This window comes from Elephantulus edwardii, unplaced genomic scaffold (assembly GCF_000299155.1).
Source record: "Elephantulus edwardii isolate Elephantulus edwardi_28Jun2011 unplaced genomic scaffold, EleEdw1.0 scaffold00400, whole genome shotgun sequence".
Classification (NCBI taxonomy): domain Eukaryota; kingdom Metazoa; phylum Chordata; class Mammalia; order Macroscelidea; family Macroscelididae; genus Elephantulus; species Elephantulus edwardii.
In genome coordinates this window covers 942,300-968,965 of record NW_006400150.1, presented here as the reverse complement: position 1 = coordinate 968,965, position 26,666 = coordinate 942,300, and the positions used below count along the sequence as shown (strand labels likewise).

The 26,666-nt window shown below is 38.4% G+C and overlaps 1 protein-coding gene across 1 annotated transcript in view; it reads left to right on the top strand.

Annotated features, from left to right (window-relative positions):
- Positions 1–26,666, top strand: part of MAST4 (microtubule associated serine/threonine kinase family member 4) — a 978,185-nt gene that overhangs the window by 266,351 nt on the left and 685,168 nt on the right. The window contains exon 2 of the mRNA XM_006902373.1: positions 20,169–20,322. Coding sequence (XP_006902435.1) covers positions 20,169–20,322 — 154 coding nt within the window. The remainder of the gene's footprint in view (positions 1–20,168; positions 20,323–26,666) is intronic.

The window sequence follows — 26,666 nt, the reverse complement described above, 5'->3', positions numbered from 1 at the left end:
TGGTATAATTTTGACTAGAGTATAAGAACTTCTATAATTGTTAGACCAAATCTTCTCAACGTTGCCATGCAAAAAGGGTGATAATAGAACAGTGTGTGTACAGGTAGGATTTTCATTTAGCATTGTCTTGAAGAACAATTGAAATAATTAGTAATTTAGCTAAATATAGCTTTGAGTCTGACCTTTGATGTCTCTTTTCCTGGAACCATGTGAATTCTTCAAATTGCACAGGGCAGGCTAGAGTCACCAATACATGACATATGTCCTGATACAACCTCCAGTCAGACTTTTGAGTTCTTGCTTCTGACACAAATACAGTTTTCTGAGAGTCTAATTCCTGATATCAGGCATCTCCACCAAACTGCTTTCTAAGCCACTGTTTGACTTGAAGGTGACTCTAGGTTGCCAATATTTCCAAGACTCATGAAGGACACCTAGGGACAGATAACCTCTGTGGGTCACTCCATTCCCATGAACCTAAACAGTTGGATCTCAAGAGAATCAGAACACTTTTGTCAAAAGAGTAGTTAACTTTCTTGGGACTTTTGCATACTTCTGCACTGTGAGCCCCTTTTGGGAGACAGTCTAGAACAGGGGACCAAGTGTGGAATTCAGAGTTAGGAATCTTGGACTTGATTTCTTGTACTCTAATTAATGGATAACTTTGGAGGGATTAAGCTTTCTGGATCTGTTTCTATTTTGGGAAAATGAGATTGGTAATACTAAGAGCTCTAATTAAAAGATGGGGCTGCATTGACAAACAAGGAACTCATGCAATATTATTCAGAATGGGTGACCCTGGAGGATATTATGCTGAGTGTAATATCTCAGTCACAAAAGGACAAATACTGCATGGTACCACTATTGTAGAATGAGGCTGACATCAAGGTGGGGGTAAGACTGAGAAAAACTGGATAAATTATGTTTACTGAATTGAAGCCGATGAGGGAGAGAATAGTCTAAAAGTAATATATTATGATTATCATAAGAGTCTGGAATGAGGGTTGCAGAGTGGAGTATACTCTGGGTGGGCGTGGGGGTGGGGGTGTGTGGAAGGGATTGTGTACCAATGATGGAGTTTCTCTTTTGTTTTTCAAGGAGAAGAGGGAGCTGGGGGTGGGGTGGAGTGGGCAGGGAGAGAAGTGCAAAAATGAATGAATGGAAATCAAGAATCTCTGTAGATGTTCATTGAAATTTATAATAGAAAAAAAGAGAGGTGACATAAGATCACTTGTGTTAGGCCACATGGATATTTTCCTTTTTGACTTCAAATGGTAGAAAGATGATTGGGGAGGAGCATATACTCACTACTTGTTAACCTGGTCAGACTCCATGGCTATATAGCTGATGGGGACATGATAGTTCCAGGGGAATTTAATGACTTCAGGTAAGTAAACAACTTCATGCATAGATCAGATCTCTAAGTAAAGGTCAGGGAAGCATCCAGAATATTAAAGTGACAGGAAAACAGGTGATACATATGCAAAATCAAATTACGATCTCCCCTGTGATATTTCCCCCACTGTCATTGTTCCTAAAACTAAACTTCGAGAAGAGATTCAGAGTCTGATAAGTACATGTATGCATGTTTGTGCTCTGAAAAGGTAATATGATATTATGGTGTTTTGGTTTTTTTAACCTCTTTAAGCTTTTTTATTTATTGTTTAATGTCTACATCTTATTTACAGTTAATTTCTTCCTTTGTAATGCCCTGTCCTCAGGATTATAATGATACTGAATTGCTGTTAATGGTCATGTATGAATGTGTGTGTGTGTGTGTGTGTGTGTGTGTGTGTGTGTGTGTGTGTGTGTTTGGTATGGAGATGTTCATAAGCAAAGGAATTGACTTTCTTGAAGTTGAGTTGACAGACTAAAATGAGATCGTGGTATCAGAGTACTAATTTACATATTTCTCTCAGAAGAGAAGAAAGAAAATCAATTCTCTTAATAGATGAAACCAGTGGTACAGCTTTGTTTAGGTGAATGCCATTATAGTTTGATCTAATAATGGGCTTTAGGATTTTTCTGAAACAGATTTTATACTGCCAGTTGAAGTTTGTGACTCAAAGTATGAATTTTAAAATAGAAAATGATATATTAATACCTTTCAGCTAAAATGCAGTATATCAATGCATTATTTTCAAAGTATTTATATCCATTGAAATTATGAATTGCAATCAATAACTGAAGAGTTTGGATAACTTAATATTGTCCAGCACTTTACTTGCTTATCAAATCTTCTTGACATAAGAAATTTTATTAAGACATTATCTATGTTATCCTTCCTTGTTCTTGAAAGATGTGAAGATGACCTACAGTAATACACATCGCATAGCAAGATAGCTTTAAAATCGATGTAAGCAAAGAGAAAGGGATAGAGCAAGATTTCTCAAGAATGGCACTATTGACATTTTAAGCAAGAGAATTCTTTTCTGTGAGGACCTGGCCAGGCCAGTCTAGAAAGTTTAATAACCTTTCAGACCCAGTTGATATCAACAGCTCTATCATAACCTTCTAAGTTGTGACAACCCAAAACGTCTCTAAACCAAAGCGAAACATATTTCCATGTGTTTTTGTTAGCAATTCTGTGAACAACATATCTGAACCTTTCACTGTCCTATCCTCACGGTCTCTGATATGCTCAAGCCTATCAGTACAGTCACCATGTCACCAATTTCCGTTTGTTGTGGTCAGGTGCTGTCAAGCTGACTGTGAGCCATAGTGACCCTATGAACAACACGTCTGAACCTTTCCCTAGCCTGTGCCTTCCTCATCATCTCTGATACTCTTGAGACCATTGTTATAGTCACTGTCAGTCCATCTTGTTGAAGCGCTTCTCTTTTGCTGACCTTTTAAAGCATGATGTCCCTTTCTAACTACTGACCTCACCTAACAACATGTTCAAAGTGTATCAGACAAAGTTTCATCATCCATGCCTCTAAGGAACACTCTGGTTTTTCCAAGAATTGTTTGTGTGTTCTTTTTGAAGTCCGTTTGATATTCAATACTCTTCTCTAACATTACAAGTCAAAGAACTGGATTCCTTACCTGGTATCCTTGTTCATGGTCCAACTTTCAGGTGCATTAAAAGTAGTTGAAAAGACCATAGCTTGGATCAAGTGCACTTTAGTCTCCAAACTGATATCATTGCTCTTTAGCATTTTGGAGAAGACCTTGACAGCAGATTTTTTCCACTACAACATGTCTTTTGATTTCTTGACTACTAGAACCAAAGGTGTAGATAGTGGATCTAAATAAGATTAAATCATTGACAACTCCAATCTTTTCTCCATCTATCATGATGTTGCCTATTGGTCCAGAGGTGAGGAATCCCCCCTCTCTTGATGCTGAGATGAAAACCCAGCTCACCATCATCCTAAGGGCTCATTTTTCTGAGGTAGATTGCCAGGCCTTTCTTCAAGGTGCCCCGAATGCATTTGGACCCCAACTGTTTGATTATAGCTCTTGAGCACATTACCTGTTTGTACTTCCCAGTACAAACTGGTTTCTGATACAGAGGATAAAGGTAAGTCAGGTTAGCATAGTAAATTGATCCATGAAGTATTGATGGAGATAGGACCCTGTCACATTCGTGATTTCTAGTGGCTTAAGGAGAGAAACATGATTGGTTATATGGCTCCCAAGAGCTTATAAGATTAAAAACAAACTATAGCTCAGCAGAATTCATTGCTGCATGGTGGAACTGATTCATAGCTGACTCTACACTAGCTTTTCAGACACTGTAAATCATAGGTGCAGAAATGACTTCTCTGTCTCCCATGGCTGGAGGATCTGAAAGCTGGACAATGCATAAGGATGACAGAAGAAGAATGAGTGCCTTTGAATTGTGATGCAGGAATAGATTATGGAATATCCCCTGCACTCATGCACTGCCAAAAGAAGAACAAGTGTCTTTTAAAGAAAGTACAACCAGGGTGCTCCTTAGGGTCCAAGATGGTGACACTTCACGTGGCACACTTGGGGCGTGCTGTCAAGCGGAGCCCGTCTTTATAAAGGGATGTTGTGTTTGGGACAGTGGGGGGGGGTGCAGAGAAAGAGAGGAAGACTCTCAACAAAATGAATTGACACAGTGATTGTAACACTGGACCGGAACATATCAGAGATGATGAGGTTGACAGAGGACAGGGCAGGACTCAGATCTGTTGTTCATAGCACTGCTGAGTTGAAGTATATTCGATGGCACCTAACAGCAACAAGAACAACAACAACAACAACCAGCAGAAGCACAAGTATTTGTAGGACATGAAAGGAAAGGATTTTTTTTTGGCCAGGTTTGCTCCCTCCATGTCTGAAGAATGAATCCCTGCACCATCCAGAACGAAGTGCCCAAATGGCAGGGATCGTTGTGTGTTTTGGTTTTGGCTTTTTTTATCCACTCCTGGCTCAGAGCAATAATACCTGACACACACAGTAACTGCTTAATAAATACCTTTAAAACAGGATGGATTTTGACAAAGTGAACACTGTGTAATATAGACCCTTCAGCACATATTTATAAAGCAGAGTGGAGAGATTTATGGTGCTGTTTCTTACAGTATCATTAAATACAAGCATGCATTCAAGATAGCATAATCCAGCATGAACACCAGGAAAATCAATTAAGTGGGCCCCAGGAGAATGTGGTCCAAGATTGTGGTTATCTCACTGGTCAGATTCTAGTTAAATTTCAGATGCTCAAGGGGGAAACCTGTATATTCTTCAGGCAGTGTGAGGAATATTAATTGTTTCTGATTCGCTATTCTTTGATTAGTGTTAAGAAGAGTACCAAAGAGGTACCACTTGGAGGGACTGGATAAATACAGTCATATGCTTTACCAGCAACAATCCTTCAAGCTGAGCTTAGGATAATATTGATGAAAGATATGGGCATTATTAGTTATTTTTATTTCCTTATTTGGCACATAAATTATTTCTATCCTTTGCCTTCATTTATACCTCAGTGTTGTGATAGCTTCTATGGTCTGTACTTAAAAACTGAAGTACTTGCTCACAAGTTGGAATTCTGGCCTTGACAATTTAGGTCTGGAACCCAGTCTCTTTCTCACTTTTCTGCTCTGCCTCATACATGATGAAAATTCCTATAACAGCAAGGGCATGAATAGATACTTCACCAAAGAAAACGTTCAGAGGGCAAACAAACATGTGAAAAAAATGTTCAAAATACTTAGCTGTCAGATAGATGCAAATCAAAACAACTAAGAGATATCATCTCACCCCAGCAACAATAGCAAAGTTGCAAACAATAAATGCTGGTGAGGTTATGGAGAGATTGATTGGAACCCTTAGTCACTGCTGGTGGGAGTGTAAACTGGTGCAACCACTGTGGAAGGCAGTTTAGTGCTTTCTCAAAAAGTTGGAAATAGAAATACTATTTCATCCAGCAATTCCACTACTGAGAATATATCATAAAGAAGCCATAACCACCATCTAAATAGATATATGCACATCCATATTTATTGCTGCATGATTTATAATTGCAAAGAGATGTAAGCAACCCAGATGCCCATCCAAAATGAATATAGAAGAATACTATACAACATTGAAAAACAATGAACTCATAAAACATTGCACTACATGGGTGACCCAGGAGGACATGATACTGAGTGAAATATCTCTATCTCAAAAGGAAAAATACTGCATAACACCACTCTTATAAAGCATGTCTGTTGTGGAGGATTGGGAGAAAAATAGTATAAAAGTGGGTACAAAACAAACATTGCATTGAGACAGACAAAAAAAAGCTGTTTAAAAGGAATATATAATCAGGCATTATATGTATAACAACAGCCCAGAATAAGAAGTACATTGCAGAGAGCACTGGGGCAAGGTAATTGTGCAACAATGAATGAATATTTATTTATATTTTTTTAAAGTGAATTGGAGGAGGAGAGGAGGGAGAGGGGCAAAATATGCAATAATGAATGAATGAAAATCTTAACTTTTCTGTTAACTTTCATTAAAATAACAGTTGTTGTTCCATCGAGTCACCTGTGACTCATAGCCACTCTGCTCTATCCTGTGCCAAAATTATTGTCTTTGACACACCTACCCCCATTATCCCAGTAGCTGACTCAGTCCATCTCATCGAGGGTCTTTTTCTCTTGCGCTTTCCCTCTACCTTCTAAAGCATGACGTCCCTCTCCAAGGATTGGTCCCTCCTTGCAGCATGTCCAAAGTATGTCAGATGAATCCTGTTTTAACCTTCTCCAGGATGAACCTGTTCATTCTCTTAGTAGTCCATCATATATTCAGTACTCTTCTCCAACACACAGCTCAAAGGCATCACTTCTCCTATCATCCCGAGTCATTGTTCAACTCTGATGTAAAGCAAGCGACTGTAAAAGACCATGGCCTGTATCAGACACACCTTAGTCTCCAGACTGACATTGCTCTTCAGTACTTTGGAGAGGTCTCTGACTGCAGACTTTCCCAATGCAATATGTCTTTTAATTTCTTGGCTGCTGGAGCCAGAAGGTTGACTGTGGAGCCAACAAAAGTAAAGCTATTTACAATTCGAAATCTTCACAGTCCACCACAATGATGTCAATCAGCCCAGTGGTGAGGATCTTTGTTTTCTTGATATTGAGTTTCAATCCATATTGAAAGCTGCAGTCCTTGACCTTCTGCAGCAAGCACTGTAGGTCCTCTTCAGCTTCAGCAAGCAGGGTTGTGTCATCTGCATAACACAGATTGTTGAGGAGTCTACCTCCAATCCTGATGCCACACTCCTCCTCATAGAGCCCAGCCTCCTGGATAATCTGTTCTGCATATAGATTGAAAAGGTATGGAGATAAGACACGTCCCTGGCAGACTGTTCCCAGTTTTGAACCATGCAGTGTTTCCTTGTCTGTTCTGTTGACTGCCTCCTGGTCCAACTATAGGTTTTGTGTAGCACAATCAGGTGTTCTGGGATTCCCATTTTACTCAAAGTTAGCCACAGTTTGTTGTGGTCCATACAGTCAAATACCTTTGCATAGTCAATGAAACACAGATATTCCTCTGGTATTCCCTGCTTTCAGCCAAGATCCATCTAAAACTAAAAAAAGAAAAGTCCCGTAACAGGAGTAATCACTGCTAGAGTCTGATGTACTGGAGCATGACCATGCTCACTACCCCCAGACATAGTTTTAGAGCATTTTTATTCAACCTTTCATGCTAGCCATCAAATCTACCCAACAAAAAAACTTCGAAAATGTTAAAGTTGTAATTAGTTACATTTCTGTCTTTGTTTTTTTTAAATTGAGATTTTAATGAAAGTTTATAAAGACTTGGTTTCCAGTCAATCATTGTTGCACATTTTCCTCCCTAAACCCCCACCCCCAGACTGCTTTCTTCTTGGGGAATAAAGTTCTTTCATTGTTATAGAGTCTTCAGCCATCAAACCACTTTATTGTGCAGCTCTTATTCTGGACTCTTGTCATGTCAATAATACTTGATTATATATTCCTTTTATACAGTTCTCTCATCTGTTTCAATGCTGTGTAGATTATTTGCCCCCTCTTTTCTTAGTTCCCCCGCCCCAGCTCCCATGTCAGTCCTGTTTTATAACAGTGGCATTATGCCATATTTGTCTTTTTGTGACTGAAATATTTCATTCAGGATAATGTTCTCCAGAGTCACCCATTTTGTATAATGATTCATAGTTCCTTGCTTTTTCAATGCAGCATAATATTCCATTGTGTGAATGTACCACAGCTTCTATGTCCATTTGTTTGTTAATGGGCACATGGGTTGTTTCCAACTCTTAGCTATTGTGAACAAAGCCGCAATAAACATGGGTGTGCATATATCTACTTGGGTGACAGTTATGGTTTCTTTAGGGTGTATTCCCAGTAGTGGAATTGCTGGGTCAAATGGTATCTCTATTTGCAACACTTTGAGAAAGCACCATACAGCCTTCCATGGTGGTTGCACAATTTTACACACCCACCAACAGTGAAGAAGAGTTCCAGTTTCTCTGCAAGCTTAATTATTTTGTAAACTCTTTGTAATGTGAGAGATGCAGAGTGGGTAATGGTGGTGGTGGAGGTGGTAGTAGTAGTAGTAGTCATAGTAGTAACAATAAGCCAAAAAAGACCAACTGAATGCTGCTGAGTTGATTCTGACCTGGGTAGTTGACTAGAAATTGTGAGCTTGGCTGCTAACTGAAAGGTGATGAGCTGATAGAGGCTTGAAAGCCTACTTGAGGGGTCACAGCCTTGATCATCTTATGGCGTATAGTCCTGCATGCAGCACATGAGGTTGGTGCCAGGAGTAATAACCACCATGAACACTGTTTACTTTCAGTATGTTAAAGAATTCTAATGGCATTGTTGTGAAGGTATTCAGCTGCTAACCAAAAGGTTCAAACCCACCAACTGTTCCATGAGTAAAAGATAAAGTAAAAATTTACTGCCTTGGAAATCCTAAGGGATAATTTTACTTTGTCCTACAAGGTTGCTATAAGTGTAAATTTCATGAAAGTGCATTTACAATGTACTATGCACCATTTTAACTCCTTTTCATGAATAAACTCTTAATCTTCTTAGGAAGCAGATAATGTTATTATATACCATCAACACATAACAAGACTATGCAACTCACAGCAACCCCATTACCTCAGCCACTGTATCAATTCATCTCATCTAGGCCTGCCTCACCTGTGCTACTCCTCCAACATTCCAAGCATGATGTCCTTTTCTAAGAACTGGTCCCTCTTGCCCAAAATATGTGAGACAGAGCTTTAAAATCCTTGCCTCCAAGGAGAAACTTGGTTTCATCCTTTCCAATACAGACCTTTTTGTTTTCTTGGTGGTTTATACTTGATGTTCTATACTCTTCTCCAGCACAACAACTCAAAGGCATAGATGATTCTTCTGTCATCCTTAATTATTGTCTGGCTTTCTGATGAAAACTAGAAATTGCGAAGACTGTAACTAATATTTTGCCTCTTATTTAAACCAATTAGAACCCAGTGAGTGGGATTTTGTGATTAAAAGTTGATTGTGGCTTCAGGCCTATGGTCTTAGGACCTAGTGTGAAGACTGATTTGCTATTGGAAGAACAAACTAAATTATGAAGTTTGTTGTGTTTGGGGAGAACAGTTTTCTACTTGGTAGCACTTGTCTGTAAGTTTGCAGTACTGAGAAAACTTGTAGGTTGCTTTGGTACTGAAAGATATGCCACCAGCTTCAGTTTGCCTGGCTCTACAATCAACACTCTTGGTGCCAGCAGCCAGGAAATTGAAAGACTAATTGCATTGGAAAAGTGCTGTCAGAGACCTCTCCAAAGTACTGAAGAGCAGTGATGTCAGTCTGGAGACTAAGGTGTACCTGATACAGGCCATGGTCTACATTTTTATTTGTTATGCATCAGAGAGCTGGACAATGACTAGGGATGATAGAAGGAGAGTTGATTCCTTTGAGCTGTGGTCCTGGAGAAGAGTATTGAATATACCATGGACTGCTAGGAGAACAAACAAGTTCATCCTGGAGAGGGTGAAGCCAGGCTGCTCCTTGGAGGCAAGGACTCTGAAGCTTCATCTGACATATTTTGGACATGCTGCAAGATAGGATCAGTCCTTGGAGAAGGACGTCATGCTTGAGAGGGTGGAGGGACAGTGCAGGAGAGGAAGACTCTCAATGAGATGGATTGATTCAGTCACGAGGGTAATGGGAATAGGTGTGACAGATACAATAAGATTGCAAGGGATAGAGCAGGGTTTAGGGCTGTTTTACATAGGGTTGCTATGAGTCGCAGGTGACTTGATGGCACATAGCAACAACAACATGCCACCTGTTTGTCAGATGCCAGAGGAGTTACCCATAGTTAACAGGTTTTAGTAGAGGTCCCAGATTCACAGACTAGAAGCAGGATTGGCCATCCACTTCTTAAATAACATGCCTCTGAAAAACCCAGAAAAATCAGAAGAACAAGGGTAGTTATATTATTAGTCGTGAAGCCCAGATTAGAAGTCGGTCAAAATGAGGGAATATAACGGCAAACATCCTTTAATAATTGGAACATGAAAATATATGTAGCTTGAGTGTTGGAAAACTAGAAACTGAAAAATGGAGCACATGAACATCAACATGCTAGGTATTAATTAGATGAGGTGTACTATCTTTGGCCATTTAGAATCAGATAATCCCATGATATACTATACTGGAAATGGAAAACAGAATAATTGTGTTGCAATCATAGTCAAAGAGTCAATTTCAAGTTCTATCCTAAAATACAATGTTGTGAGTGATAGGATATGATCCATACATATACAAGGGAGACCTGTAAATATGACTGTTATTCAAACATATGCTCCTACGTCTAGAGCCAAAGAAGAAGAAATTGACAATTTTTACCAAATCTTTCAGTCCCAAAACTGACAGAACATACAATCAAGATGTGTTAACACGTTGCCACACACTTTTAAATTGATGACCGTGCTTAAAAACATATTTTCCCCCCTTGATATTAATATCCTCATTTGCGGCAATGTGTTAATGATAATTGGGAATGGAATGCAAAATTGAAAACAATGAAGAAGCAATCATAATTGGAAAATAAAGGTTTGGTGATAGAAACTAGGGTGGAAATAGAATGATTGAATTTTGTATTTCCAATGATTTATTCATTTCAAATACCGTGTTTTTAAATTGTGATTTTATAAAAGTTTACAGAAAATTGAAATTTTCTTTCATTCATTCATTCATTCATTCATTCTTGCACATTTTCTTCTCTACCTCCCCCATTCACTTTTCTAAAAGAATATTCATTCATCGTTGCATGATCTCCCCACCCCCGCAAGTCCCCCAGTCCACTTTGCAATGCATCTCTCATTCCGAGCTTTGTCATACAAATAATGCCTAATCATATATTCCTTTTAAACAGTCCTTTTCTTTGTTTCAATGCAGTGTTTATTATCTGTCTCCTCCAAAATATTTTTTAAAAGACACAATGATTTTACACATGGACCTCACCTCATAGAAACAGATTTACTACATCTGTGGAAGAAATCATTGAAGAAGCTCAATATCAGCAGGCAAAGTAGGCCAGGGGCAGACTGTGGATAATGTCGTCAATTACTCATGTGCAAGTTCAAATTCAGGCCGAAGAAAATTGAAACAAGCACACAAAACCAAAGCATGATCTTAAATCTAATCCATCTGAATGTCAAAATCTTTAGATTTGAAGCACTGAACATCAGTGATCAAAGACAAGATGAATTGTGGGGTGGTATCAGGGATAAGTTCAATGGAGAAAGCAAAAGGTCATTATAGAGACAGAGGAGAAAGTATAAACAGAAATTGGTGTCAAGAGATTCTGAAGATTGCACTAAAGTGTTGAGAAAATAAAGGGGGAAAATGCTGAAATAAAAAGCTGAGCAGAAGATTTCAAAGGGCAGCTTGAGAAGGAAGACAAAGCAGAGTATTACAATGGAATAGGTAGAGAGCTGGAATTGGAGTAAATATGGGAAGAACTTACTATGCTTTTTTCAAGCTGAGAGAACTGAAAAACAAATATAAGCATTTCTGTACAATATTGAAAGATACTATGGGCTATATATTGAATAACTCAGGAATCATCAAAAGAAGATGGAGGGAATACACAGAATCAGTGAGCCAAAATGAGCTCACACAGGAAAGTTTCGGGAAGTACCATATGAGCAAGAGCCACTGGTAATGAAGGAGGACATGGCAGCTACACTGAACATAATTGGCAAAAATAAGGCCCTGGGAATCAGTGGGATGCAAATTGACTTGTTTCAGCTAACAGATGCAGGCTGGATGGGCTCACCAGTCTATGCCAGGAAATTGGGAGGACGGCTGTCTTGCCAATGGATTGGAAGAAGCCTGTATTTGTTCCCATTCCCAATAAAGGTGATCCACTAGAATGTGGAAACTATTAAACTATCGTTAATAGCACATGCAAGCAAGGTACTGCTGAAGATCATTAAAAAAATGTCTGGAACAGTACATAGATAGGAAACTGCCAGCAGTTCAAGTAAGATTTAAAAGGGGACATTGCACCAGGAACATCTTTGCTGATGTCAAATGGATCCTGGCTACAAGGAAAGAATATCAGAGGAATGTCCATTTGTGCTTTGTTGACTATGCAAAAGCATTTGACTGTGTGAATTGTAATAAGTTGTGGCTGACATTGAGAAGAATAGGAGTCCCAGAGCACTTAATTGTGCTCATGTGAAAACTATATCTGGACCTAGAAGCTGTTGTACAAACAGAGCAAAGTAACACTACATGGTTTAAATTAAGTGGAGAGTGTGTCAGGGTTGTATTTTCTCTTCATACATATGCTGAGCAAATTGTTCAAGAAGCTGGACTCTGTGAAGATGAAGGTGAAATCAAGATTGGAGAGAGATTCACAATTAACCTGTGTTATGTAGATGGCACAACCTAGCTTGCTGAAAGTGAGGAAGACTTGAAGAACTTGATGCAGAAAATCTAAGAATACAGCCTTCTAAATGAATTGTGCCTCAAACTCAAGAAAACAATGGACCAATAGGTAACATCATGATAGATGGAGGGGAGATTGAAACTGTCGACAAGTTCATTTTTGTATTCACAACTAACCAGCAGTCAGGAAATCAGGAGATGTATTGCACTTTGATTGAAAGTCTGAAGTTAGGGATTTCCTGAGACTTTTGAGGATAATAATGTCAGTTTGAGTACTTAGATGTATCTGATTCAGGGCATGGCCTTTCTTATTATTGGCTATGCATATCTGAGAGCTGGCCAGTGAATAAGGATAACAAAAGAAGAATTGATGCCTTTGAGCTGTGGTCTTGGAGAAGAGTTGTGAATATCCCATGGTCTGCCAAAAGAACAAATTTTGGAGATAGTGCAGCCAGAGTGCTCTTTGGAAGCAAAGATGTTAAAACTTGGCCTCATATCAGACAAGTTGTAAGAAGGAGCTATTCCTTGGACAAGGTGCATGATGCTCAGAAAGGCAGAAGTTCAGTGAACGAGAAGAAGACCCTCAACTAAGTAGACTGACATGGTGGCTGCCACGTGAACTCTAGTATATCAGAAAGTATGACAATGGCACAGGATAGGACAAGACTTATTAGATCTGTTATTCATAGGGTTCCTGTTGGTTGTACTCAACTTGATGGTGCCTAACAACAGCAACAATATTTTGCAGTTTAGGAAATTGAACAGAATTAGTTAAAGATCTTGATCTAGATAGCATATACAGTAAGTACTGGAGTTTGTCTGGTTGTTTCTTTTCACTGGAGTCAGAATCAATTCATAGCTGGCTCTGCAGCGAGTTTTCAGAGGCAGTAAATCAAATCACACTGGAGGAGACTGTCCATCTTTCTTATTCAGTAGTTGGTGGATATGAACCACATACCTTTAGGTTGGCCATGCAACCCCTTACCACTTAGTCACCAGAGTTAAATGTTGGGTGTCTGAAAAATACTCACTCTTTAAAATTCTGTTATATTGTACTTAGGAGAGATTTCCCATCTTCCCCCCGTAGAGCAACAGGTAGATTTGAACTGTGTGCCTTTGAGATTGTAGCACAGCTTCTTATTAGTAGGCCACCAGGTTAGCTGTTCTAAGGGAGAAAAATGGCAGTCTCCGTCCTTGAAGGTTTATAGAATTGTAAACCCTGTGAATGGCCACCAGGTATCAGAAATTATTCTGTGACAGTGAAATTGTGTTGGATTTTTAGAAAATTAAAAAATAGATTATAGACTTCCTTGTAAAAGAAATAACATCCAGGTTTAAATCCAGTTAAGCCATTCAGGTTAACAGTTTTATTTTTTTGGAGGGATAACAAAAGTTAGTTTGGTGCATGAACAAAGCAAATAAAGTTTTATAATTATGCACCTACATGCTTGGAAGGATGGAGGGACAGCACAGGAAATGAAGACCCTGGATAAATTGAATTGACTCGGTTGCTAGAGTAATGGGGGTAGGTGAGTCAGAGACAGGGAGTTTGGCTCACGGTAGAGTAGGATTCAGAGCTCTTGTACATAGGGTTGCTATAAGTTGCAAGTGACTCAAAGGCATATAACAACAACATTTATTTTACTCATTTATTGACATGGTTAAATTCTGAAGATTAGGCTGTTATGCAAAGACAGGAATATGTGTGTTGCTAACCATTTGCCAGTGGGAAACAGCGACACCCTGACGGGATAAGCATAACAGAGACACACCACTCAGAGAGTGCTTCAGAGGGCTGACTCAACTTACAGGAGGGGGTGAATTTGTAGATATGGAGTATGCATATTGGACAGAAGAACCTCAGCCCAGTGCAGAACACTCCCAGCTCAATAGATGCAACAGCTATCTTCTCAGGTGGCGTGTTTTCTCAAGTCAACATAGCCAAACACAGGAGAGCTTTCTCTATCTCATATTAAAGGCTGATGGGTCAGATAGGCTCGCACTTATCCAGAGTTAGGCAATCTGCCCCGGCCAGAGGTCTCCTCGTCCCCACCATTTCCTAACATATGGGGATATGGAGGATTACCAAAGCAAGTCACAATAGAAGGTGACTGCATTATTACCTAAGAGCTGTAGTGCAGCATTGCACAGCTGCCAAAGCACTGAGTATCATGGCCTAACCAAGTTACATATAATGTTAACTCTCCGAAAGATCCAGTGTGAAAAACAATGTATATGAACTTTGTATGGAAGTCAGTATAAAATTAAAAACGAAATAGCAAAACCAAATTGCCTTAACTATCGCATTCTTCCCTTGCACTTCTCCTTAATTATGTATGAATTAATTCCATTATTAATGCATATGGTAGAATTTATTTTTTTACAACTAGTATAAATGCTAAATGTCAAATAATGAAATAGTTGGTGAGTCCGCCAGCTGCTCCATGATGGGCAATCTCCATGCAATTAACTGCTTTGGAAAACCCACGAGAGCGTCAGCTATGGATCACTTTCTACTCGATGGTACACAATAACAGTAGTAGTTATATTTTATATCTGTGTTTTTTAAGAATAGTTGATATTAAGAAATCAAATAACTGAGCACTGACTTCTTAACCTTATAATATTAGTCAATTATTCTCTCTCTCATGCCCTACCCTCCTTTCTGGCATGAAAAAAGACTATAGTGAGCTTCCTACTATGTATGCAGATGCCATTGGTGATCACTTTGAACTGATGAACTCTGGCCCAAAGGCACATGCATTCTAAATGTGTCTTTAAAATGCATGTGACATATCCTGAGAATGAATAAAGAATGGTAAAAAAAGAGGATTGAGGATGAAGAAAGGCTTGAATTGATAGGAGACCAATGAATTTGCTAGGTTGAATAATTCATTATTTAGAATCACCTTTAGATGTAGCCCCTATTACAATCTATTTAAGAAGTAGCATATTTGTTCAGAATATTGAAAAATCTCTTCAAAAAGATGCTATTTGCTGTAGTCTAAAAAGTTCCTCCATGTGTAAAGTGTTCAATTTTGTAAAAATGCTCAGGACTAAGTGTCATATTTAAACATTTTAATTAACCTTTAATATAATTTTATTCTAACAATAAAACCTCTTTATTGTTTATGTTCTCTTTTTCCCCCCTGTTGTAATTTTAGTTAAATACCAAACTGGAAAGGCAATCCCAAACTATTGCCTTTGAAACAGTTCTGACTTCTGGTGACCCTGTAAAACAGAATTGAACTGCAGCATAGTGTGTGTAAGGACAGACTGTCATATCTTTTTCCCTTAGAACATCTTGAGGGTTTGAACTTTGAGCTATTCAGTTTGCAGTCAAACTCTTAGTCACTGTGCCACCAGAGCTCCTGAATGAAATACTAGACATTTACCACTTATTCTTTCAATGAATTTTATAGGTTTTCTTTTATGTAGGCACTGTTTTGGGGGCTGCATGTAGTAAAGTAGACTACGACATAATTTAGATTCTAGTACAGAAGGAGATCAATAAACACTTACAAAATATCTAATATGTCATGTGGTGATGTATTTTCTGCAAGGACAAATAAGAAAAAAGAATAAAGTTGTGAATGTGTTGTATTTCCATAGGTCTGTTAGAGGAGGCCTCTTTGAAAAAGTGTCAAATGATTAATGACTTGGAAGGTTGAAAGAACACACCTCCTAGAATCTGCAGTAGGTTTTAGGAGGAGGATTAGATCATTGGAAAGGTCCTGGTTGGGAAGGTGTCTGGTCTGCCCTCAAGATGACTATAACTCATAGCAACCCTATGAACAACAGAATGGACCCTTACAATAAATTTCATAACTTTTGTGCATGGGAATGAAGTATTTGGGGAGGAGGGTAGGAAAATTGTCTCAACGTGATTAAAAGTTGCAACATGCCTTTTCAGAAATAAAGAGATAAATGGTATTACATGGGATAAGACAAAGAAACCCAGCAACTTGACTTCAAGTTGACTGTGATTCGTTGGAACCAACTCATAGCTGACCCTCAGGTAGGTTTACAGAGGTAGTTAATTGCATGGAAGGACATTGCCCATCCTCCTTCCACGGAGGAGCTGGTTGCCTCAAAATATGTGTATTTGTTATTGCAGCACAGCTTTTTGCCACTAGGCCACCAGAGCTCCTGTAAAGAAGGAGTAGGAACTGCTTTATAGGGTTTTTCCATGGCTGTAATCTCTTCAGAAACAACTGCCAACCAAAAAGCAGGAGGTTTGAATTAATCACTTGCTCCGTGGGCAAAAGATAGGCACTCTCTTCCTATGCAATTTACTGCCTCTAGAAACCTGATAGAGGGTGAGCTATGAGCTGGTTCTATTTCAGAGTGAGTAAGTTCTTCCTCTTGTGTTCTATTCTGAACTCCTTTTGGAAGGAAGACTTTGGGAGTTTAAAAAGTTAGAAACTATTAAATAAAAATCACTTAAAGGGCAATACCCTAAGTGGCAGGTTTGATGTCTACTATAAGCTCTAGGGTGTGATGAACTGTCTTTAAAAGGATCATGAGTGTTTGAATCTGGACAAAAAATGAAAAAGAAATCACAGAGCTGCAGTGGACCATTTTGAGAAGCTTTGACTGATTGTGGAAAGAATAGTGGAGCCAATGACAACATAGCAAATTTGGAAAAATGGTCTATTTAGAGAGAGCCCTATTGGGAGCATGGTTTGATGTGAAGAAGGAAATGGGATCCAGCTACATTGCCCTATGTTTATAGGTTTTTCTACTTATATTGTGTTTGAAACATTTTCAGCCTTTACAGCTCACTGCCTCAATTTTTCCAGATTTGAAATAACGTTCACCTCATGAGACTGTGATTCTGATTAAAAACCTTGGCTTGTGAACTAATAGCTTGTGGCTGTAGATAAGTGGTGAAATATATTTTCTTTTTTTGGCAATATTTTCTTGTGGATTTCCTTCTCTCCCCCCACCCCCCATTTGTCTCATGTCTTTTATGACTTTGTTAGAAATATGTAAAGAAACCATCTAATTTCTATTTAGGAATTATTTTCTTCCCTCTATTTCATTTTCCACCCTCTGTTAATCTGTAATATAACAATCTTCCCCACAGTAATTAATTTCAATTCTGCAAACTGAAACATTTAACTTCAGGTGAAAAGAAACGACAACAACTGATGAACCTTAAACAATAAATATTTGTGTTTTATGCAGTTGTCATGAGTAATTAAGAGAAACTATAAGTAGAATGGACCCTATCTTGCCTGATTTTGCTGAGGGAGGTCACCCATTCTCATTTCGTTTACAAAGGCTAAGAGCTATGAAAGAATGTTTTGTTGAATGTCTATAGCACATTGCCACCTTGTGGCTGCAAGACTTTATTTTACTGCAAAGGAACCCATTTTAATACTGAGCCTACTTGATAAGTTATTTTGTACTTATGCTAATATACATGTTTTACGTTGCTTACAAAGGATTTGAGACACTTGATAAGGATATACAGTCTGAAAGATAGGATTTTAGAGAATGTCTTTGATCTTAGATGGTGTGTACTTAAGTATTCAGAGGTCAAGATGTTGAATGTCTGCAACTTGACTTTCACTGTGTGTGTGTGTGTGTGTGTGAGAGAGAGAGAGAGAGAGAAAGAGAGAGGCAGGAGAGAGAGGAGAGAGTGCGAGAATGTGCATGTGAGTGAGCATGCCAACAGAAAGAGAGTAATAAGAAAGTATGGCAAAAGATTGAGTTCAATTAGTGAAGGGAATGTGGCATTTTGTTGCACTGTTTTGTAGTATTACTTTTCTATTGTTCCTAATTTCCTTCTGAAATTTTCCAAAATTAAAAAAAGTATCTATTGGCAAGAAAATGGACTATGGATGTACAGTAGAATCAAGACACAGGCAAAAAGACTCCATGGCTTATATAACCTCATTCACTTGGGCTACTGATTTCAACTTACCATTTACTCTGAGAAACGATGATAGCTGTAGAAAGGCTTCAGATCTTTGGTTCATAGGGTCCCTATGAGTCGTGCTAGACTCCACAGCTATCATCATCAACAACAACAATGTATAACTAACTGTCCAGGTTTCTCTTCCAATTTATTGTCCATAGATTTAAGTAAAAAATATTCAAGACTTGACAGATTCCTTAGGAGATCTTCCTAAATAGACATTCATTATAGTAATGAACAGCATCACAATTTTTTTTCCTTCAATAAACATGACTTTTTGTTTGAAAGGGCTGTTTCTTTTAAACTGCAATCAGAAATGTTTTCCCTGCTGATCTGGCTAGATCCTGGGGTGCAGGAACTGTTATTTCTTCAAGGACCTCTCCCTGAAATATAATAGGTACTGACTGGCAATGAATTTGAGATGGCACTTATTGACAAGTGCCTGCATTCCAGCTGTTCCGCATTGTTAATGTATAGAGTTGATTTCTGTTCTGTTTCCACTAGCTTGAGAGGAGCTTCTATGAGGGAGGGTCAAATTTCATTTTGGACAAAGGTTTCCAGTATGCTACAGTGTGTATAATCCCAAACTTTCTAATTTCTTCTGCTAGTCTGACTGTGAGTGAAAAAAAATATTTATATATAGACTATATCTTTACCACAAAAAAGAAAACAAATCTTAGTGGACCATTCTTAAAATTGACTTTGAGCAGTTAGACCCAAACCATTTTAAGTTTCTACAAATTTGATTCTTATCTGTAGCAGCTGGAATTTTCATGGGTTTCTGAATAGTTTTGTATTTCTTTTCAGTTTTTAATAACTATCTGGATAAATGTGCATGCACCTGAATATTTTTGTCCTTAAGCATTATCTAGACACAGATGTACATACATGTAAACTCATTTGAAGCCTGAGTGTTTTAATAAGTATGACCCTGTTCTGATGTGAAAGGTTATCTTATAAAAGAAAGGCAGATCTGGAAGAAATAAGTATTGTGGCACAAGGGATTCTTTTGTCAAATGCTGTCTCTTGAAGTGGCTTTGGTTCCTCTGATTCTTGTGACAGGTTTTCTTTTAAAAAGCCATATAGTGATGTAGTGATGTATTGATTTCCATTAAGGTCTGTGGTGCTTAGAAATTTCCTTCCCCAAGTTACATTTATGAGCACCAAAAGCTTGTGAATTTTCCTTTGTGAAGAACTAAAGAAGTGATCAATTGCTTTTTTTATAAGCTGTATGCTTAAAAATATTTGAACTGCGGTCCAGAGAAAGACATATATTTTACAAAATGACCCCAGATACATGTAAGATGTATAAAAGGATAAAATCATTCAAAAACCAATATCTTCCCTTCCATCAGTGAATTCGGATCATTTCTGTTCTCTTGTATTCCAAAATACCAGACACCATCTGCCAGTTTGATTGCATGACCCACCAGCGTGTCATGAACAGCAACCTGACAAACTCTGTTGTTGAGATTTTGTAGCAAGCCATATGGAAGACTCCACAATGGAAGACGTTCTGGTAGCCTAGTGGTAAGAAGTTGCCCTGCAGTCCCTAGAGGCATGCTGTTCATATCCACTAGTTGCTCCATGAGAGAAAGACGGGTAATCTCCTGTCAAGATTACTGCCTCTGAAAACCTGCAGGAGAATCAGCTATGAGTTGGTTCCAGCTAGATGGACAGCACATAACAGAACAACAACAGCAAAGTTAAAATCATGGTTAAGGGAGAGAGATTTAGAAAAAAGGAAGGCAGAGTGATTGACTGAGATTTTGTTCTGGGTTGTGAAGAAAAAATTTCCTCAGCAAGTAATGTCTCTACTCTTCTCTCTGCAGCTGGATCACATATTATCCCCACCGCCCATGCCTTTTAGAAAATGCAGCAACCCAGATGTGGCTTCAGGTCCTGGGAAGTCACTAAAGTTTAAAAGGCCACTCAATGAGGATGGAAGACAGCTAAGACGAGGGAGCCTGGGAGGAGCTCTGACAGGTGAGTGACTTCCTGCAAGAGGAGGGACTGTTTCTTTTTTTAAGGCCTGGGGATGGCTGTGGAGTTCCTTGTGTTAAAATGAGCCTGCCTCGGAATGGATTTGCCAGTCTGTGTGGGCTTGGTGTGTTGGGTTTTTTTGGTGTTTTTTTTTGTTGTTGTTGTTGTTGTTTTGCCATTGAGTCAGTCTGACTCATGGAAACTCCATTTGTGCAGGATCCAACTTCTACCTAGGGTTTTCAACTTCTCCTTTGTTTTCTCCTTCTCTTTCTTTTGTCTTCTAAGGTTTGGATTTTTGTGTTTTGGTTTTGTTTTTTTTGTTTGTTTGTTTGTTTTGGGTTTTTTTGTTTTTGTTTTTGTTTTAAATAGGTTATTTTATTGCTTCCCTTTTGGCTCCTGGTCATACTTAAACATTTGCTCCTCCCAGGGACCTTATCCACAGACTGGTTGGTACAGTCTCCTCCAATCCAGAATACAGTTAATTATGTGTCTTTTTAAATCTAAATTTTACTCAAATATAATTTGCATACAGTGAAATAAACCTATTTTAAGAAAATATTGTCATCTTTTGCAGTATTAGCCTAAAAGTTGGCTTTTCTAGCCATTACATAGTTTTGTAGATCATCAGCAGCTGTGACACTAGGATAAGAGAGAGTGCTTCCCACACTGGGCAGCAAGACTTGAGGTAGGCTATAGCAAGACTCTGGTGAAAGTGAGACCCTGGTGATGGTGATGGAGAGATTGCAGCTTTCCTGTGGAGAAGCTGTGACAAGGTGTAACCAGAGGAGCCCTGAGGTAAAGGCCACAGTTAAAGGTTTTGTTGCTTTTGCTGGATGATTGAAGGAGTAGTTGACTTATAACTGCTCCAAGGCAAACTTTATTGGAACATTTGGATTTGACTGCTGAACAGAAACCAGGTCTACTTAAAGAATTGTGTTTTGCTGTTAATCTTGTTTGAAACAGTTAGACTAACAATGGGCTTTCATTGTGAGATATTCCTTGCCTCACCCACTTCCTAACTTTTTCCCCCTCATAAACCTCACTCTTAACCTCAACTTTGCTAACCTCAACTGTTAGCAAAGTGTGAGTAAACAACAAATATTGAACCCATGTGATTGGTAGAGATAAGTGCAGGAACATGATGGGTGGCATGTCTGACCTAGCAGCTGTCTGTTTGCTGCTATTGATATTATTGATGGGGAAAGGTCCCCTTTATGAAGTGGGCAGAAGTCAGACACCATCACCTTCATTCTCTATCTGCTTCTTTTGCATGTGTTTTGACAAATATGTTTACCAGTGTAATGATCGTTATTGTCAGGATATAAAAAGCTTTCTCAGGTGGTTCCCAGTCATCACTTTCCATCCTTTCTCATATCCTCGTTTTGGGTTCAGACAACTATGACTCTGCCTTCAGTCATGGTGGATTAAATTTGTCTTCATAAATGGAGCTAGACAGTCCATACTCTTACTGTGCCTGATTTTTTTGTTGTTGCATGTATCAATAGTGTATGTTTAACTTTGTAAGAGATTGCTGTGCTATTTTCCAAGATCCATTCACCTTTTTTCATTCTCACCAGGATTAGATGAGGGATCCATTTGCTATACATTCTTACCAACATACAAGATTTTACTCATTTGAATAGCCTTTTAGCAGTATACCTTGTGTTTTCAATTTGTAGTTCTCTGATGATTAAATAAATGTGAAATATCTTCTCATAGCATGCATATCTCTGCAATGTGAAGTGTCTATTTGTATGTTTGGCTTATCTTTAAACTATGTCTTCTCAGTTGAATTAAATTTTCTTTTTTAAAAACATAATAAGACATCCAAACTATTTCTGCTGTTTTGAAAAATACCGAAGTAAAATTCCATCAAAGCATGGTTGTTTTTTTCTTTTAAAAAATATAATCCACCGTTGGAAAGTTAATGTAACTAAAATTATTTTTTAATTCTAGTGAGTTAAATTCTTAATATTTCATTTATGTCTCTATATACAAATTGTTTAAAGAAAATTTATTTTTTCATAATGTCAAAGCAGAATTTCCCCTACATAAGATAATGTTTTGCTAGTCAATCCATAAATAGTCAGGAAAAGAAATTCTATGCACATTTGGATAGAAAACAAGGGATTTTTCTTTTTGGAGATGAAATTTATGGAACATGAAATACTTGTGTCCCATGATTCATTGCATCTGTAACAACTGAGTATGTATGGCACATTGCTCATTCTTCAGTGTGATCAAGTTAACTTTGATTTATGAAACAGTTGAACAACGGATCAAAAGCATTCCCTATGCTGTGCCATTCTCACAATATCTACCATGTCCAAATCTATTGTTTCAGTCCATCTTCTTGAAAATCTTTCTTTCACTAATGCTCTATTTTCCCTAGCATAATGTATGTCTTTAAGAAATGACCTCTTATTATAACATGCTCAAAGTATATGAGATGTAGTTTTACCATTTTTGTATCCAGGAGCCACTCTAATTGTGCATCTTCCAATACAGACTTGTTTGTTCTTTTGACAGTCTATGGGGTATTTAGTAGTTTTCCATCATCCCACACTTTAAAAGCATTAATTCTTCAGTTTCCCTTATTTGTTGTTCACATTTTCTATGCACATGTAACAATGGAAAATATTGTGGCTTGGATTAGGTACATCTTAATCTTTAGAGTGGCATCCTTGCTATTTCCCCAATGCAACAAGAGTTTTGATTTCTTGACTACAGCTAGAACTGTAACACTGATCTCAGACTAAAGGGTATATCATAAAATATCTGCTACACTTCACAAAGTTTAAAGTAAACATTCACAACTTAATTTTACTGATGCTTTTTGGATGATTGGTTGTTTTTCTTTGCTTCCTCTTAGTGACATAGACTATTTGCTTTCTAAGGGACATATTTAGAGATGATTTATTCACACTCTTGGTGGGGAAAAGGTTAAATTTTAAAAGTTGTATTGCAAGGCTTATTTCTTTATTTTTAATGTTGGTTAATAGTTTTCTGGCTCTGATTAAACAATTTTTGGCCAATAGGAGAGGCAACAATGATTCACACTATTTTTTATTAGCTTAAAGTTTTCAATTATTGCATATACATAATACTTGATACAAGTATGGGACCTAAAATAGGAATTTTTCTTTTGTATATTAGTCTTGGGGGAAACTTGACCTGATACCTATTTCATTATCTTCACAAATAACAATTATATTTTTATATAATTTAGCTTTGTTGTTGTTAGGTGTCATTGAGTTGAGTGCAACTCACAGTGACCCTATAAACCAAAGATCTGAACCGTGTTCTCTCTAGCACCATCCACACACTTCCTGGCACCCAAGAGTCCATTGCAGCAGTCACTATGTCAGTCCACCTGTTTGAAAGTCTTCCTCTCCTTCACTGACCCTCCATTCTTCCCAGCATCATATCCTTCTCCAAGGAATAGCACCTTGTAGTAATATGCTCAAAGTATGTGAGGCAAAGCCTCATCATTCTTAACCTCCAAAGAGCACTCCAACTGCACCATTTCTAAGACATATCTGTTTGTTCTCTTAGGCATCCATGAGATGTTCAGTGCTTTTCTCCAACATCACACTTCAAAGGCATCATTTCTTTTCCTGTCATCCTTATTCATTGTCCAGCTCTCAGATGCATAGCAAATAATCAGAAAGACCATGGCCTAAATGAAATTCACCTTAATCCTCAAACTGACCATCATTACTCCTCAATAATTTGGAAAGGTCCCTGACTGCAGATTTTCCCAGTGCATTGCATCTCCTTATCTCCTGACTGCTGATACGAAGGGTGTTATTTGTGGATCCAAGCAAGATGAAGCTGTTGACAGTTTCAGTCTCTTCTCCATCCATCATGATGCTGTCTATTGGTCCATTGTCCCATGGTAAGAATCTTTGTTTTCCTGACATTGAGATGCAATCTATACTCAAGGCTGCATTCTTGGATCTTCTGAAACAAGTGCCTCAAGTCATCCTCACGTTCAGCAAGCAAGGTTCTGTCATCTGCATAATGCAGGTTATTGATGAATCTCCATCTAATCCTGATGCCGCACTTCTCTTCATAGAGTCCAGCTTCTTGGATAATTTACTCAGCATACAGATTGAATAGATGTGGAGAAAGACTACAACTCTGATGCACTCCCTTTTCAATTGTAAACCGTGTGTTGGTCCCCTGCTCTGATGGCACAGCAGCCTCCTGATCCAGGTGTAGGTTCTGCATGAGCACCATTAAGTGCTCTAGGATTCCCATTCTTCTCAGTGTCAGCCACAACTTGTTATGATCCACACAAATACCTTTACCTACTAATAATTTATCTTACTAAAAAATATTTTAAGTGATTGAAGCTTTGTTCCCTTACTCATCTGTCAGTTTACTGTACTGTTTTGGCTTGAATGTCATTATGACACTAAAAGTTATGCTGCTGATATCAACAGGGCCAGCCATGGTAAAAAGTATTCATCAGAGTTTCCCCACTAAAGCAGATTAGGAAACAGAACTGGCCCCCCACTTCTGAAATTATAAGCCTTTGAAAGCCCTATGGATAATAGAAGAACATTGTTGGATATAGTGCCAGAAGATCAGCCCCTCAGGTTGGAAGGCACTAAATTTAAAAACCATCTTAAGAATAGATTTGAAGGATTGAACACTCATGACTGGAGACCAACTGAGTTTTGGAATGGCGTCAGGGACATCATCCCTGAAGAAAGCAGAAGGTTAGTACAAAGAAGCTAAAACAAGGGGAAAGAATTTGGAGGTAAGAAAGCTGAACAGAAGCTTTCAAAAAACAAAATGAGAAGTCATAGTGTTAAAATGAAACGTTCAAGAAGCTAGGTTTACAAAACTCCAAGAAAAGAACTTGCACAGCATTTCTCCAGCTGAAGTAAATGAAGAATACATTCAAGCTTTGAGTTCCATAGTGAAGGATTTTATGGGCAAAATCTTGAAATATTCAGGAAGCATCAAAAAAAGGTGGAAGGAATAATTATTAAAAATAATTGATACTGAACAATTTCAGGAAGTAGCATATTATTAAGGACCAAAAGTATTGAAGAAAGTCTCAGTTGCACTAAAGGCATTGTTGTTATTGTTGTTAATTACCATCAAGTCATAGGCGACTCATAGCAACCCTATGAACAGAAGACCTGAATACTTGGATAATTTTCATCCTTTCTCTAGGCTCATAGGTTTCTGGAGGCAAGCTATTTCGGAAGTGGATGCCATCCCTGCTTCCAAGCTTGTTCTCAGAATTCATGAAATACCATTTGAGGTGTTTCAAGCAACTGTTGCAACCAAGGATGTGCTCACCAGTCTCTGTCAATAAACATGGAAGACAGCTACCTGTCTCACTGACTGGAAGAGATCCATATTTGTTCCCATTCCCCAAAGAAGTGATCGACTATAGTGTGGGGAAATTATCAAACAATATAATTATACTATGGAGATGGGATGCATCCTTGATGTACTCCCTTCCTGATATTGAACCAGATAGTTTTTCTCTGCTCTGTTCTGAGGACTGCTTCCTGGTCCAAATATAGGTTTCTCATGAGCACAATCAAGTGTTCTGGGATTTCCATTCCCCTTAAGGTTAACCATAATTTGTTGTGATCCACATAGTCAAATGTCTTTGCATAGTCAATGAAGCACAGATATCCCTCTGGTACTCTTTCTGCAAAGATCCATCTGACATTGGTGATAACGTCTCTAGTGACATGACCTCTTCAAAACCCAGCTTTTATTTCTGATAGTTCTCTGCCAATGTACTGTTCCTGTCATTTCTGGATAATCTTGACCAGGATTTGTGTGTGTTATGAGTGATATCAGGTCACCTTTTTTTTTCTTTTAATGGGAACAGATATGGATCTCTTCAAGTCAGTTGGCCAGGTAGTTGTCCTCCAGATTTCTTGGCAAAACCTGGTGAACACATCAAAGGCAGCATCTCTTTGTTGAAATATGTCATTTGGTATACCATCAATTCCTGGGGCTTTATTTTTTGCCAACTCCTAAACAGCAGCCTGAACTTTCTCTTTCATCACCTCTGCTTCTTGGTCATATGTTGTTTCTTGGAATTCTTCTGTGTCAACCAATTCTTTTTGAAAAGTGACTCTGTATACTTCTCCCATCTTCTTTTAATACTTCCTGGGTCATTCATATTCATCCTGTCTCCATACCTTTTCATTCTATATGTTGTTGTGTTGTTGTTGTTATGTGCCGTCGAGTCGTTTCCGACTCATAGTGACCCTGTGCACAACAGCCCTAAACCCTGCTCTATCCTGCGCCAGCCGCACCGCCTCTGATACACCCATCCCGATTACCCCAGTCACCGAATCAATCCA